This window comes from Letharia columbiana (assembly GCF_014066305.1).
Source record: "Letharia columbiana isolate WasteWater2 chromosome Unknown Sc0000012_s0, whole genome shotgun sequence".
Classification (NCBI taxonomy): Eukaryota; Fungi; Ascomycota; class Lecanoromycetes; order Lecanorales; family Parmeliaceae; genus Letharia; species Letharia columbiana.
The window spans coordinates 425,641-437,750 of NW_023501050.1; the positions used below are offsets into that span (position 1 = coordinate 425,641).

Consider the following 12,110-nt stretch of genomic DNA (forward strand, 5'->3'; position numbering starts at 1 on the left):
GCTTTCACGATCCAGAGGGGTCATCATTCGGCACACTCCAGCCCAGCTCGAGGGCCGTCTTCCCTGCGATCAGATGCATCTTGTCTCCGCTATATAGATTCAACCGGCATCAATTAGCCAGCATGGCCAGCCCTAGCACCACAATGTTGCGGAAATCCCCGGGATGAAGTGCATACGAGCGGCTAAACCCACCCTCTATCATCCCCCTAGCTGTTCCGTGGACATTTCCGCTGAGAGATGAGAGGCCGGCGAGCAGACGTGGGGGGATGGAGGTGGGATGAGGATGTCCCGCAACAAGGTGACAGTGTGTTGGCCCGATTCAAACATGAAGCGCATTGACGATACCTGCCCATGGTCGGGACATCATCATGACCCTCGAATGCATACAGCGTTCTACATATGTTTGCATAGTTCAATGCCATTTGTTTTTCAAAGCAGCATCAAAAGGTGCAGCAAGCGCATATGATGGTGACTGATGTAACATTCCAATCTTGTTTAAATCGTCCACCAGAGAATTGACCAATCATCTTTTGTTTTATCTTGTGCCGTGGGTATCGATGTAAACGTCTAATATGCCAATGCCGAAGCCCTATAATATCCCGAGAGGCCCAAATTCGCTGTCGCTTCAGAGGAAATGAAAATGCCAAAGATTCTCTGCACCGGGTGCAAAGCAGCAGAACGTTCGTATCACCGGCCATGCAATCACGTTCGCCCTCTTCCCAATCCATCTATCGCCTATGCCAAAAACCCACACGTCCCGTCACCATTCTCCTGAACCATTACAGGTCACCAACCTCCCTACACCATCCGGCATCCCTAACTTGACTAATAGTCAGCCTCCTGTCGACATCTCTATCCAACATCTGTTTTATTAATTCAATATTCGCGGCCGACATGATCCACGGTATGCGTAATTCGTGATCCAGTATTTCGTCAATGCTGTAGAAGGGGTTTTCTTTGTAGACGAGTGTATAGAGGAGGATGCCGAGGGCCCAGATGTCTTGTTCTTTGCCGCGGTAGGATTTACCTTGGAGGACTTCGGGCGCGGCATAATCTAAAGCCACCGTTAGCCATGTGGGATAGGAGCAGGTCGAAAGGGAGAAAGAACTTACCAATTGTCCCAACAAAGACATCAAAGGGTCCGTTCTTGATGTATGCCGCGCTACCGAAATCGATGAGCTTGACTTTTCCTTCGCCATCCAGAACAATGTTCTCGTCTTTAATATCGCGGTGTACAACGAGTGCTTTGGTGTGTAAATGATGCAATGCGTCCACCACCTGCAAGAAAATATTTCGGCATTCAGCCTCATCCATTGTTGATCGCATCTCAATGTAATCAAAGAGATCCATGCCTGGCAAACCGTGCGGTACCATTTCGATATAGTAGTTGACATCATCTTCGAAAAAGTCTGTCATTTCGACAATGTTGGGGTGTCGTAACTCGTCTCTTCGCAGGTAGTCGAGGACGTGGATTTCCAGTGGAACTGTTCCAAGGCGGCGGTCTCGGGTCCATGTATCGACGAGGATGCGGCGCTTGGTCACGTATTTGAGGACGACTTTCTTGCCATTGGCTTTGGCGTAGCGGGCCAGTTTGACCTGGCCATACGCGCCTTGGCCCATATCTTCGAGAACGACAAAATCTGATATCTTCTTCTTCTTCTTGGGCAGATCCTTCGCCTTGGGAGTGGAGACACGAGGTACTGGCTCTATCACGACATGCTTGGACGGACTCTCGGAGATAGGCTGGGATGCCGCTTCTTTGATTTGTTGTGTGAGTGACGTTGTGGGGAAAGTTTCTGGCTTGATGTCTTCTCGGTCAATCTGCTCTGGAGTAATCGACCGGCTATTTTGACCAGGAGAGGGTTGGTGTGGCGTACCAGGTCGCGAGAGGTTTGGTGTAGCTGAGCCACCAGGAAGAAGTGCGGAGTGAAGCTGCCGCGAATAGGTAATCCATAGAGCATATACAATCTCCGAAGGATCAAATTCCTCGCTCGCCGAATCGCTGTCTTCGCTCTTTTCCTCGATAACAGCATCATTGACCGTGGATCTCTCGCTTCGTACAACACGCATTTGCACGTCAACGTTAATCTCTGACCCATCTCGATGACGAGCTATCAGTCCTTGTGGCCGTAGAAATATGGCTGCAGCATCTTCGTTGCCTTCACGTAGAGCCACCAGGGCTCGCGCTCTTCGGAAGCTGTGCTCTGGTACGACAATACCATCAACCAAGTTCACGTTGTCCTCCTCGATCAATATTTCAAGGATTTTCTCAAATTGCGGTATCAGCTCGCTGATCTTTTGACCACTGGGTTCGGCTTCGCCGAAGAGGGCCGCTGCGAAGACTGAGTTGGAGCTCATGACCGTTAGGTTCGAAGCAGAGACGACCACGATACCGGCGATGTGTGGGAAGCTCGAGACCCGCAGTGTTTCGTGGTCAGGCTCCATGGTGACCGAAATAGGGATGTTTATGCTGTCATCACTTCTAGCCGCAAAATACTGAACGGTTGTATTACTCGCAAAGCCTGTTCTACTCGTGATTGATGAGCCGCTTGAGCTGCTTTTTGTAGGCATGTGTGGGATCAGATGCTGTAGTTCTGTTCCAGCAGAAACGTCTGACTTTCCCCAAATCACGTTTGTAGCTCCTTTGGATCCCGTCACACGCAAATCCGCATCAAGCTTCAGGGTGGCAATATCTTCCGCAATTTCCTCCAGCACCCATATGAGACCGCCTCGCTTCTCTTTGACCCACAGGCTTGCAGCTCCCGTGGCTCCGTTGCGCTTTCGTATCGGCACAATATCCCCACACAATAGAACACCCCGGGATTTATTCGCAGGATGATATGGTGCACCTCTTGACGTCTTCGTCTTCCATTCGTCAGTCTGAGCCCTTTGCTGCCGCCATGGAGGCTTGCTGAGAAGTTGTGCAGTTACACCCCTACCCATCTTGACGGAGGTTGTTGATTTCGGACTTGTCCTTGCGCTTTTGCTACCGGCTTGACGCGCCTTTGCCGTCGCCTCTGCGCCCGGAGACTTGAGTTTCTCTTCCAGCCACGCCCTTCGATCTTCCCTCACGACCTCGAGCATGCTCAATTTTTTAAACTCAACTTTCGTCACTCCAAAGACTAGGCATGCAAGGTCGTTTGCGAGGAGAATCGTCCAGGGGGAGGAAGTCTCTGTAGTGAACACAGCCTGCGCAGCGGGTACCCATCGGTTGTTATGCCCGTGCACCAAGGAAGGGGTGTTCATGCCAGTGTTAAGAGCGTTGACGAAGCCTGCCAATGGCGTTGGAGATACAAGGCTTTCATGAGCACTGTCGCTCGCCTTATACGGCTTTGCAAGCGTCTCCACAAGCCTCGTTTGTAGGTTCAAGAGTGACAGGTCTGTGTATGTACGCTTCATGCCGGTTGTTGAAACCTGAGATGTTTCTAGAATGGGTGAAGCACTAGATGGTGATTCAGGTTCCACTGGATCAGCAGCTGAGGCTGCACTAGCTAGTGAAGGCTCTGGTTGGCTTGATCCAGGTCTTAAGATTTCATTGTCTCCCGTTTGCTGTGAGCTCTTATCTACAGATGACCGTATTCTAAGTGCTTCTGGACTCGTAGACCGCGCGAGAAAGGCGTTTTCGAACACATTCTTTTCAACATCAGCTGGTCCGGTCATTGGGCCATGGAGTTGCCGAGCATTCTGATTGTTTTGTGAGTCAGAACCGAGAATGTTCGCCCGCACCAAGAGATCCACCATGCTCTGAATTTCCACATCACCACTGACTTTGGCCTGCGCGGTCATGACACCCGGATGGTTTACACCAAAGCCTAGTCGATCACGCATAAAATCTATAGCTCTTTTCAACACACTCTGACGATTGTGGAGCGCACCTTCGGACTGGTGGGTGAAGGAGAATGAATGCAGAGATTCGGAAGGAAACCGTGACAGGTCTTCTCCGAAATTCAGCGTGGGTGAAGAAGGTGCACCCCCTGTGAATCCTCGAGAGGTGGACGAATCCACTGTCATGGAGGAAGACCTTGGAGGGAGTGTATAAGAAGTGGATGGTGATGAAGGGTGCGATGGTGCTCGAGAAGCAGGCTGCTGGCGTATTCGCCGCAGTCCTGATATCCCAAGTCCACGCTCGTGATCTGACATGATGGGGGATCTGGCCGTTGGGTCACCAATGGCAGATCCGGCATCAAAGGAGACCCGTAGTTTCCCATCTTCTGTTGGTCGTCTTGCACCTGTGAGCAGGTCCCCAGTACTTCTGTTTTTTGGAAGCTTCAGTACATCCAGTGCTTGTTCTGTTCTTTCCTCCTGTAAGACGACGTGTCGTATGCCCGAGTCCGCTAGAAAAGACAAAGCGTTAGTGAACAGAACGAACGAAGGTGGTAAGCTTCGTAAGCAAACTGAGAAGGTAGTTGAATGTGCCGATTTGTTGCTCCTTCTCATCTAGCATATGTAAGCTGAGAGACGTACCATCAAGGTGCAAGTCCAGCTCGGTCATGCTTCAAAAGATAAAAAGTGCGTCCCCTCTGGCTCAGATGGTACGCGAGCGCTGCTTGCATACAGCGTCCGCTACCTTGGCCAGAGAGATGCAGATTTTTTAAGGTTGCATGAATCCCAGACGGGCAGGCGCGTGTATGCAGGAAGAGACAGCTCTTAAGCTCGCGTCAATGGAAAGTGGGGCTTGTGAGGCGTTAAGCATACACCAGCTGAAGCATACACCAGCTGGTGCATAGAAACAAGCGTACAAGGTATCTATTTATTTCGCAAATTATCTATATGTTTGAGTATTGGGCGATTGTATATCGACAAAAATATTGAAAACCATAAATCGTTGGGCGGAGGGTCTCCGATATACGTCAGCGGTTCCATGGCTTGGCGTTGTTTGCTCTACAGCATGACGATTCAAAAGGCAATGTCCTTGTGAGAACTGAGAACCCCGGTTATGCAGCACTTTTACGCCTTGTTATTTTCTTTTACATAGAGAAGTGCAGTCATGATGTTGGGTAGCATTCCCTCTGGTAGCAATTGGGTCGATTGCCACGTGAAAAGTAGGATTTAATGCCTATCTAATTGCCAGCTTTGCAGCTTTCTAGCCAGCTCCCTTGCCACCGGACGAGGTCGATAGAGGAAAAGGTACAGGCTAGTCAAGCAGGTGAGGAAGACAACCCTGGCTGTATCAAAGCATGGCTGTCGAGGAGGTCTCATAGAGGCTGCTTGTGGAGCTTGGGTGTGTGAAAGGAGTGGAGGAGCATAGATGAGATTGGTATCATCGCATTGAAAGGACGTAGAGTCGGAAAGATTGGTGTTGAGCAAGCGAGTTCATCAGTCGTCAAAGCACGCCGTGAAAGCCATGATGATTCGTGAAGGTAGTAAAGGATCATGAGGTCGTAATAGTGTGTCGTGAAAGGACGTGTCCATGGCAGAGAGTGAAGCGAGTCAACTTTTGGTAGGGATGGATAGAAGTGTAATGGAAAGGAACTGTCGAGTCGGAGACGTGGGATGCGAGGGTCGGAGCGTGGCGGACGTGCACCTGGCTATATGCAAACCAGAGCAACCTTGATGTTCACGGTGGAGATGACAGCTCCAGTACTGGATCTAGTCCTGAGGCTGTTGGCTTCTACGCATCTTCTCGGCCTCAAGGTTCTCATAAAGCAGATATAGAGCTTTTTCATTGGCTGCGGCGCTGCCCATGATCGTGAACATGCGCTCTCCGGTCTCGTCGTGGGGGGCTTTGGCAATGGATATGCGGGCACCAGAACTCTTTCTGATTTCGCTAATCTTGCTTCCAGCGCGTCCAATTATGCAACCGACCATGTCGGAAGGAATGCTGATGTTTTGCGTCTGAATCTCTTCGCCGTCTTCTGTCGTAGTAGGAGGTCCACGATTTGCCGCATCAGAGTTTGAACGGCGGTTGTATGAGCCTCCAGCGTTGTTATCGCTAAAGTCGGCACCGTTACCAGTGCGATTGAACGAGCGATTGCCATTGTAGGGTGGCGGTGCACCGACGGGAGCACCGGCCAAAGGACCTCCACGACCGGCCTCTGCTCTCACGACAGGGTTGTAGAGAACAGTCCCTGTCCCGCGTTGCCAGTCATCGACCAAGCATTTTCCAATCTCCCAAGTAGCCTTTTGAATGCCATCTGGCGTGCCTTGAACCTCAACAATTCGCTCGGTTGACTGTGGTAGCATCTCTTTCTGGGCAACCATTCGGACACCGGAGGCATCTTGGATTTGCTTGATCTTGAGCCCTTGTCGACCAATGATTGTACCCATTTGATGGTGAGAGATGAGCAGACGAATGGCTGTAGAAACGATCATTAGCTATCATGGTAGAGATATAGAACAGCCAGTGTACGAGGTGACAGTGGCGGTATAGTATCGATATGGGGGAGCCTTACGATGTGTTCCGTTCGAAGAAATGACTCCACCCATCCCCATCTGTGGAGCACCTTCCAGCAAACCCTTGGCAACAATAGCGTATGCCTTCGAGATGGAATCTAATCCGCCAGTGACCGTGAGCACACGATCATGCACACCCTGCACCACCTTGCTAACGCCGGCTTTGACACCAGTCTCATCTCGAAGGTCCGCCACATTTTTTCCTGCTTTACCTATGATGACCCCGGCTTCTTTCGAGGACACAATGGCACGGAGAGTGAGTTGAGACTGGGCATACTCTTCATCAGTTCTTGGTGCTGGCTCTCCATCCGATCCGAGACGGTTTTCGTCCCCATTCTCAGGGCTGATGCCGACACGGCCCATGGAGTCGGCGATATCTGTCTCGGTGCGGGTTTCGGTTGCCATTTTGAAGGTGGATGGACAGAGGAAGGGTATTGAGTTCGGTGCTTTCGCTCGAGCTCGAGGGTGACTGAAATTGAAGTGATCTTGAGTGAGCAGTCACAACGGGTGGACTGCGTGCATATAGGTCAGCAACCGTACTTGTGCTGTTAGGGTCTTTATCGCCAGCTGTTGCAGGGAAGCAAACAATCGTTGATGATGAAATACCTACAGAGAGAGATGGAAGAGGGTTCCGTAGGACGAGGTGGGTATCAGACTGCGGACTCGAGAATAATTAGACCGGGCAGCTAAGGAAAGAGGATATGACAACAGTCTGAGGAAACATGAAGCTGTCGTGGGAAAGATGTTCGTACGTTCAGAAATTTTTTGGGCAAGGACGCTATTTTTCCCCCGCCAAACAACCATTATTTTTCATGCACAATCCCTGTCGCCAGTCACATTTTTTGGCAGCTGCATTCGAGTCTTACCGTTCTTCAAGGGCATTTGCTCTGCAATGCGTCGCTACGTTGATGATTTGACCTTTAACATGCCTCAAGCAAATAGGATGGGACTTGCTCGACACACTTCACTGGGCAGGCATGAAATTATTCAACCATCTTATGATATGAGGCTTGCATGCACATGAAAAGAGCCACTCGATGAAGAGAGACTATTTCGAGTCAGTCTTATTGGGTAGTACTCGATGTTCACTTCGTTACAAATACATCGAAGTCATGCTTCTACAAAAACTTCCGTCTCTCGTGCAACGATGGAGCTCGTGTTACTTCTGTGCTTCGAAAACCACTAGGTCTTGTAAGCCCAGTCAGAGATCGTGACTTTGATTATGGGCGACATACCTTTCTGTACTTTCATCTTGTCAAAAAGATCGTAACCTTCTACAGCCTCGGACATGGGCATGATCTTGTCAGACATAAACCTGGATCATGGTCAGTGGGCGCTACTCGGTCGTTGAGCTTCAATAATAGTATCTGACCCCAAAAGATGTTGCTTCTGCTTTAGCATATCCAGAGCTTGAGGGAATATCGATCGCACGGGGCATCGGCCCATTTGAATACGCAGATTCTTGCCATATGCTTGGTTGCCAGACCTGTCAAATCGTCAGCGCTGACTCCTATCATCGAGGTAAGCAAGCAGGTTGTCTTAGTACCAGGGGATCTGCAACGCGTCAGTACAATGCATGGGTGGAGGCAAATGATCCTTCGGGCTTACCTCCGCATTATGCACGCCAACGCTGGAAATAATGCCCCAGGGTCTTAGCAACTCAAATCCCATCTTCAAAGCAGGACTCATGCCAACGACCTCTGTTCAAACAAATCAGCTCCTAGCCCGGCTCCACGCTCAAATCAAGGCAAGAGATATACCCATGACTACATCGGCACCTCGACCGTCTGTCAAGTCCTTTACTCGTTTGTCGAGTCCTTCTCGATCAGTCTGGAAATTCCACGGCTCCGCACCCAAAGACTCGGCCAAATCCAATCTCGACTGTATCGAGTCCACTGCAAGCAGGTGCTTTGGCTTGTAATTCTCGGCGTTGATGAGAGCACAGAGGCCGACAGGTCCGCAGCCAACCAGCACTACAGTTGCCTCAGAAATTTGCTCCTTCGTCAAGTCTTTGAAGGCATTGTGGGCTGCAAAGAATCCGGTGGGAAATATGTCTGCCATTAGAACCAACGCATTATCTGCAATGCCTTCTGGAGCCTTCATAGCAGTACTGTCCGCTAGCGGCACTCTCACATATTCGGCTTGAGCTCCATCAAGACCGGCTGTACCGAAGAGGGCACCCTTGGCACATCTTGAAGAGTGTCCTTGCTTGCAATAAAAGCATTCCCCGCAGGAGACGGTGAAAGGCGAGACTATCTGATCGCCCTTCTTAAAATTCTTCACGTCGGATCCGGTCTCCTCAACAGTACCAGTGAACTCATGGCCCATGATAAAGCCCGTTGGGCTGGTTTGATGGCCCTGTTACTATAAGTTTCCTCGTTGGAGCAGGACAACAGGGCGGTACAGACTCTGAAGACATGGAGCTCACTGAAGCGTTGACGTTAGATCCGTCTTGTACAGGTCAAAATACTTCCTCTACTTACCTGCCGCACAAAGCTGTATATATCACTCTCACAATAACATCTGTCGATTCTTTGATCTTAGGAATAGGTCGATCTTCTATGGCTACGACGCGGGGTTCCTTGAAGATGACGGCTTTCATTGTGTCTTTGGCCATTGCTTTTCCGGTTCCTCCCTCGATTCTTGGGATTTCTAGGATCAGAAAACGTAAAACTGCAATATTTGAATCTGAGGCTCGCCATCTTTGCGTGGCAGTTCACTGCTAAAGTATGAAGTAATGGCTTCTTCGACAGCCGTTCTACCCCACACCTGGTGCCTTTCCGAGCTCTTCTACCCCGCAATCTAGGTCTGGGCCGAGGAGCTTGCGTGTATGTCCGCAGAGAAGGAAACAGTCTGAAGCTCTGCTACTTCATGAGGTCCTGCTATAACATTCAAGAATATTCTGTCGTCCGTTGCTGAACACATTGGTAGCCATTCGATAATCTGCATGTTTGGGTTCATGTCTCGATACTTTGTTCGAGATGGATTACCCGAATGCGAAATGATCCCCACGAACTTTCCAAACACCATGCTCAACGTAAGCTCGTGATTGAACGCCTGATTCGCTGGCCCCCAATGCATGCTTTCTCAGCTCTCGCAATCCAATCTCGCTCTCCACTCTCCGCTTCTCTTGTGTATGCCCCACAGCCTAGTACACCGTACACAGCAACTCTGCCTCCAGTATGAACTTCCCTTCCTTATACTTCTCACTCGGCTCGTACGCCTTGTCGTACTTCCACCCCACCGTCTCCTTGCACTGTCGGCACATTATATCCCGTACAATATGACGGCCGGTGGTCATATTCCGTTCCGTGGCTTCTGATTGAGAGATATTTACAACGGCGTTGAAGAGGTAGGCTTTGCCGTGTTGGCCACGGAAATTCTGTTGATCAAGATAGAAATATCAGCATGTCTAGCTTACTAGGATGCGAACTGCGGTTATGGAGCACAGGGTGGAGGGCCCGGGTATGGTTGAAGCGGAGAAAGAGAGTATGCGTAGAAAATGGAAGGTAATGTGGGCCAGAAAAACGTACGCGTGAAATAATAGCATCGTGGCTTGCGAGATGCGTCTTGCAGTTTTTGCAGCCAAAGATTTTGTCGGAGTTGAGGTAGGTGTTGTAGACGAGGCCCATGCTCACCGCCCTGGTGGCCTGTGGCCGGAGAGCGCAAGGTTGCTCGACTCGACCGGCGTAGGTAATCCAAGGGTTTTCGTTAGGCTTGGGCAAGATGCTGAGGCTGTAAGGTGGTGTGGTGATCGATTGAGGCCCGAGAAGTGATGGCAGGGTTGGAAGGCGGAAACGTTGGTGCTCTCCTGAACGTACGGGTCTGGCACTGAGCACTCGACTTGCTGTTTTGTATCGTGTTTGGGATTCGGGGCAAGACGTGCCTGAGAGACGTTCGGTGATTCAAGGATGCGTTTGGCTCGGCAATCAGGCTCTTTGGAGTATAAACTGGTAGGACGGTGCGCTTCTTCGATGTTTTGCTGGCTCAGATAGTTGACAGAGTGGTTTGCTGGGCCGATGATGTTTAGTGACCCGTGTAAGGTCGGTCTGAGAGTGTCAGCTGGTTGATGCAGAAGAGCAAATAGGTACCTGGAGGGGATTTTATGCAACAATTTACGCAGGTGCACTAAATCCTGCATAAGTTTCGATGTCTCCAGCTCAAGCATCTCCGTTGAGACAGGAAACATATCAGCTGCAACTCCTTTCTTTCTACTTTGGTGCTTGACGCGAGGAAGAGGTCGCAGTGATAGAATTTCTGGCGCACCTGTTTTCGACCTCTCACAAATAAGGGGTATGAATATTGCCAATGCGTCTATTTGATCTATATTTCAACTTGTACCTATCTGTACATGCAAGACACACTCATAACCGGCACAATGGCGTGAAAGCTCGTGAATCAGAGCCCTTTCTCCCGCTTTTCTCTCTCCTTCGCCACTTTCTCCCTCCTTTGCATCACGCCTTCTGCCCCCACACCCCCAAACACTAACCCCACGCCCACCCACTGCATCCCACTTAACCGATGTCCAAACCAAAGCACACTCAGCATCATTGTCAACATCTTCCTCGTTACTGTCACCGTGACTAGCAAAAGGCTGCTGAAATGGCTAAGAGTGTAGTAGATGAATATCTGGCCAATAGCGCCGCAAGCAGCGAAGGAGAGTATAGCAGATAGGATTGCCGGGTTGCGTTGTATGAAGGCTAGAGCAGCTGAGAATTCGGAAGAGCTGCCCGTTTTAGGTGAAAGGGGTGTTGGGGGAATTAGAGGCGAAATGCATAAGTAAAGTGTCGTGAGGAGGGTGGAAAGGACATTCTGAGCTACCATCATCTGGGGGCCAGAATAAGGGCGGTACGAGGTAAAGATATGGTCTTGAGTGCTGTTTGTAAGGCCGTCTAAGAGAAGATTGACGCTTAGCAGCATCAGTCCCCAAGCTGAATTGTTATTCTGTGGAGATGACTTCTTGCTCGATGAGGAGGGATGGTAGACTGTGAAGACGGCCACGCCCGCGGTCACCAGGGCCACGACAAAATATTTGTAGAGGGGGTATGATTTCCGGAATATTGTGAGGTGGAGGAACATGACAGGAAGGAGCTTGCAAGATTTGGCAAGGATAAAAGTTATATAATCGATGTGAGCAAGCGAAGCGTATCCGAAAGGGGAGGCCAGTGAAGAAGTTACTGCCACCAGGATGAGGGGGAAAAGGATTGAGCGAGTAGGGAAGACAGCAGGGATTGAACCGGACTTGGGAGCGGAGTAAAGGAGGTAAAAGTAGCCAACTAGTGCTGCAAATGTGGACTGAATGGTGTTCAGAAAGACTGAATAGGTGAATCGTTCGGGGGATGTTAAAGGGCCATAGCTGGTCGCTGTTATGCGTTCTTGAAGGACCGCCCAAGAAAGACTAAAAATAGTCAGATGGGTTTGAAATGGTGGCAGATAAGTCATTCTCTCTTACAATGAAGCGTAGATGCCAGCAACGCATATGACGAGTTGAGCAAGTCCGGCTTGCTCTTGGATCGCGGGACGAGAGGGCCCCTTAGGTTTGCCATTGCTCACGGCGGCAGGGGAGGCATTGCCATTCGCCTTGGTATTCATATGCTTCCAGCCGTGATTTGGGGTGTCTGGAGGTCCTTGTTCGAAGTCTGAAGGCTCTCGTCGTAAGGGAGATGCTTTGGTTCGCGCCATGCTGAGGAGCGGAACCACGCAGGTAAGAGATGTAC

At 50.2% G+C, this 12,110-nt stretch overlaps 6 protein-coding genes across 6 annotated transcripts; all 6 read right to left on the reverse strand.

Moving 5' to 3' along the window:
• Positions 1 to 779: 779 nt before the first annotated feature.
• HO173_004679 (uncharacterized protein) lies at positions 780 to 4,492 on the reverse strand (the record flags this gene model as incomplete). The annotated part of the gene is made up of 3 exons (XM_037306601.1): positions 780 to 1,054; positions 1,113 to 4,334; positions 4,465 to 4,492. The coding sequence occupies 3 exons, from the start codon at positions 4,490 to 4,492 to the stop codon at positions 780 to 782; spliced, it is 3,525 nt and encodes a 1,174-aa protein (XP_037166539.1).
• Positions 4,493 to 5,589: 1,097 nt separating this feature from the next.
• On the reverse strand, positions 5,590 to 6,798 carry HO173_004680 (uncharacterized protein; the record flags this gene model as incomplete). The annotated part of the gene is made up of 2 exons (XM_037306602.1): positions 5,590 to 6,296; positions 6,393 to 6,798. 2 exons carry the CDS (start codon positions 6,796 to 6,798, stop codon positions 5,590 to 5,592), a joined length of 1,113 nt encoding a protein of 370 aa, XP_037166540.1.
• Positions 6,799 to 6,891: 93 nt separating this feature from the next.
• HO173_004681 (uncharacterized protein) lies at positions 6,892 to 8,995 on the reverse strand (the record flags this gene model as incomplete). The annotated part of the gene is made up of 8 exons (XM_037306603.1): positions 6,892 to 6,905; positions 7,629 to 7,708; positions 7,766 to 7,879; positions 7,940 to 7,947; positions 8,002 to 8,093; positions 8,154 to 8,751; positions 8,802 to 8,820; positions 8,877 to 8,995. 8 exons carry the CDS (start codon positions 8,993 to 8,995, stop codon positions 6,892 to 6,894), a joined length of 1,044 nt encoding a protein of 347 aa, XP_037166541.1.
• A 546-nt stretch (positions 8,996 to 9,541) lies between these two features.
• On the reverse strand, positions 9,542 to 10,025 carry HO173_004682 (uncharacterized protein; the record flags this gene model as incomplete). Its single annotated transcript, XM_037306604.1, has 2 exons — positions 9,542 to 9,775; positions 9,927 to 10,025. 2 exons carry the CDS (start codon positions 10,023 to 10,025, stop codon positions 9,542 to 9,544), a joined length of 333 nt encoding a protein of 110 aa, XP_037166542.1.
• A 2-nt stretch (positions 10,026 to 10,027) lies between these two features.
• Positions 10,028 to 10,582, reverse strand: HO173_004683 (uncharacterized protein; the record flags this gene model as incomplete). Its single annotated transcript, XM_037306605.1, has 2 exons — positions 10,028 to 10,442; positions 10,485 to 10,582. The coding sequence occupies 2 exons, from the start codon at positions 10,580 to 10,582 to the stop codon at positions 10,028 to 10,030; spliced, it is 513 nt and encodes a 170-aa protein (XP_037166543.1).
• A 209-nt stretch (positions 10,583 to 10,791) lies between these two features.
• On the reverse strand, positions 10,792 to 12,075 carry HO173_004684 (uncharacterized protein; the record flags this gene model as incomplete). Its single annotated transcript, XM_037306606.1, has 2 exons — positions 10,792 to 11,791; positions 11,846 to 12,075. The coding sequence occupies 2 exons, from the start codon at positions 12,073 to 12,075 to the stop codon at positions 10,792 to 10,794; spliced, it is 1,230 nt and encodes a 409-aa protein (XP_037166544.1).
• Positions 12,076 to 12,110: the final 35 nt, after the last annotated feature.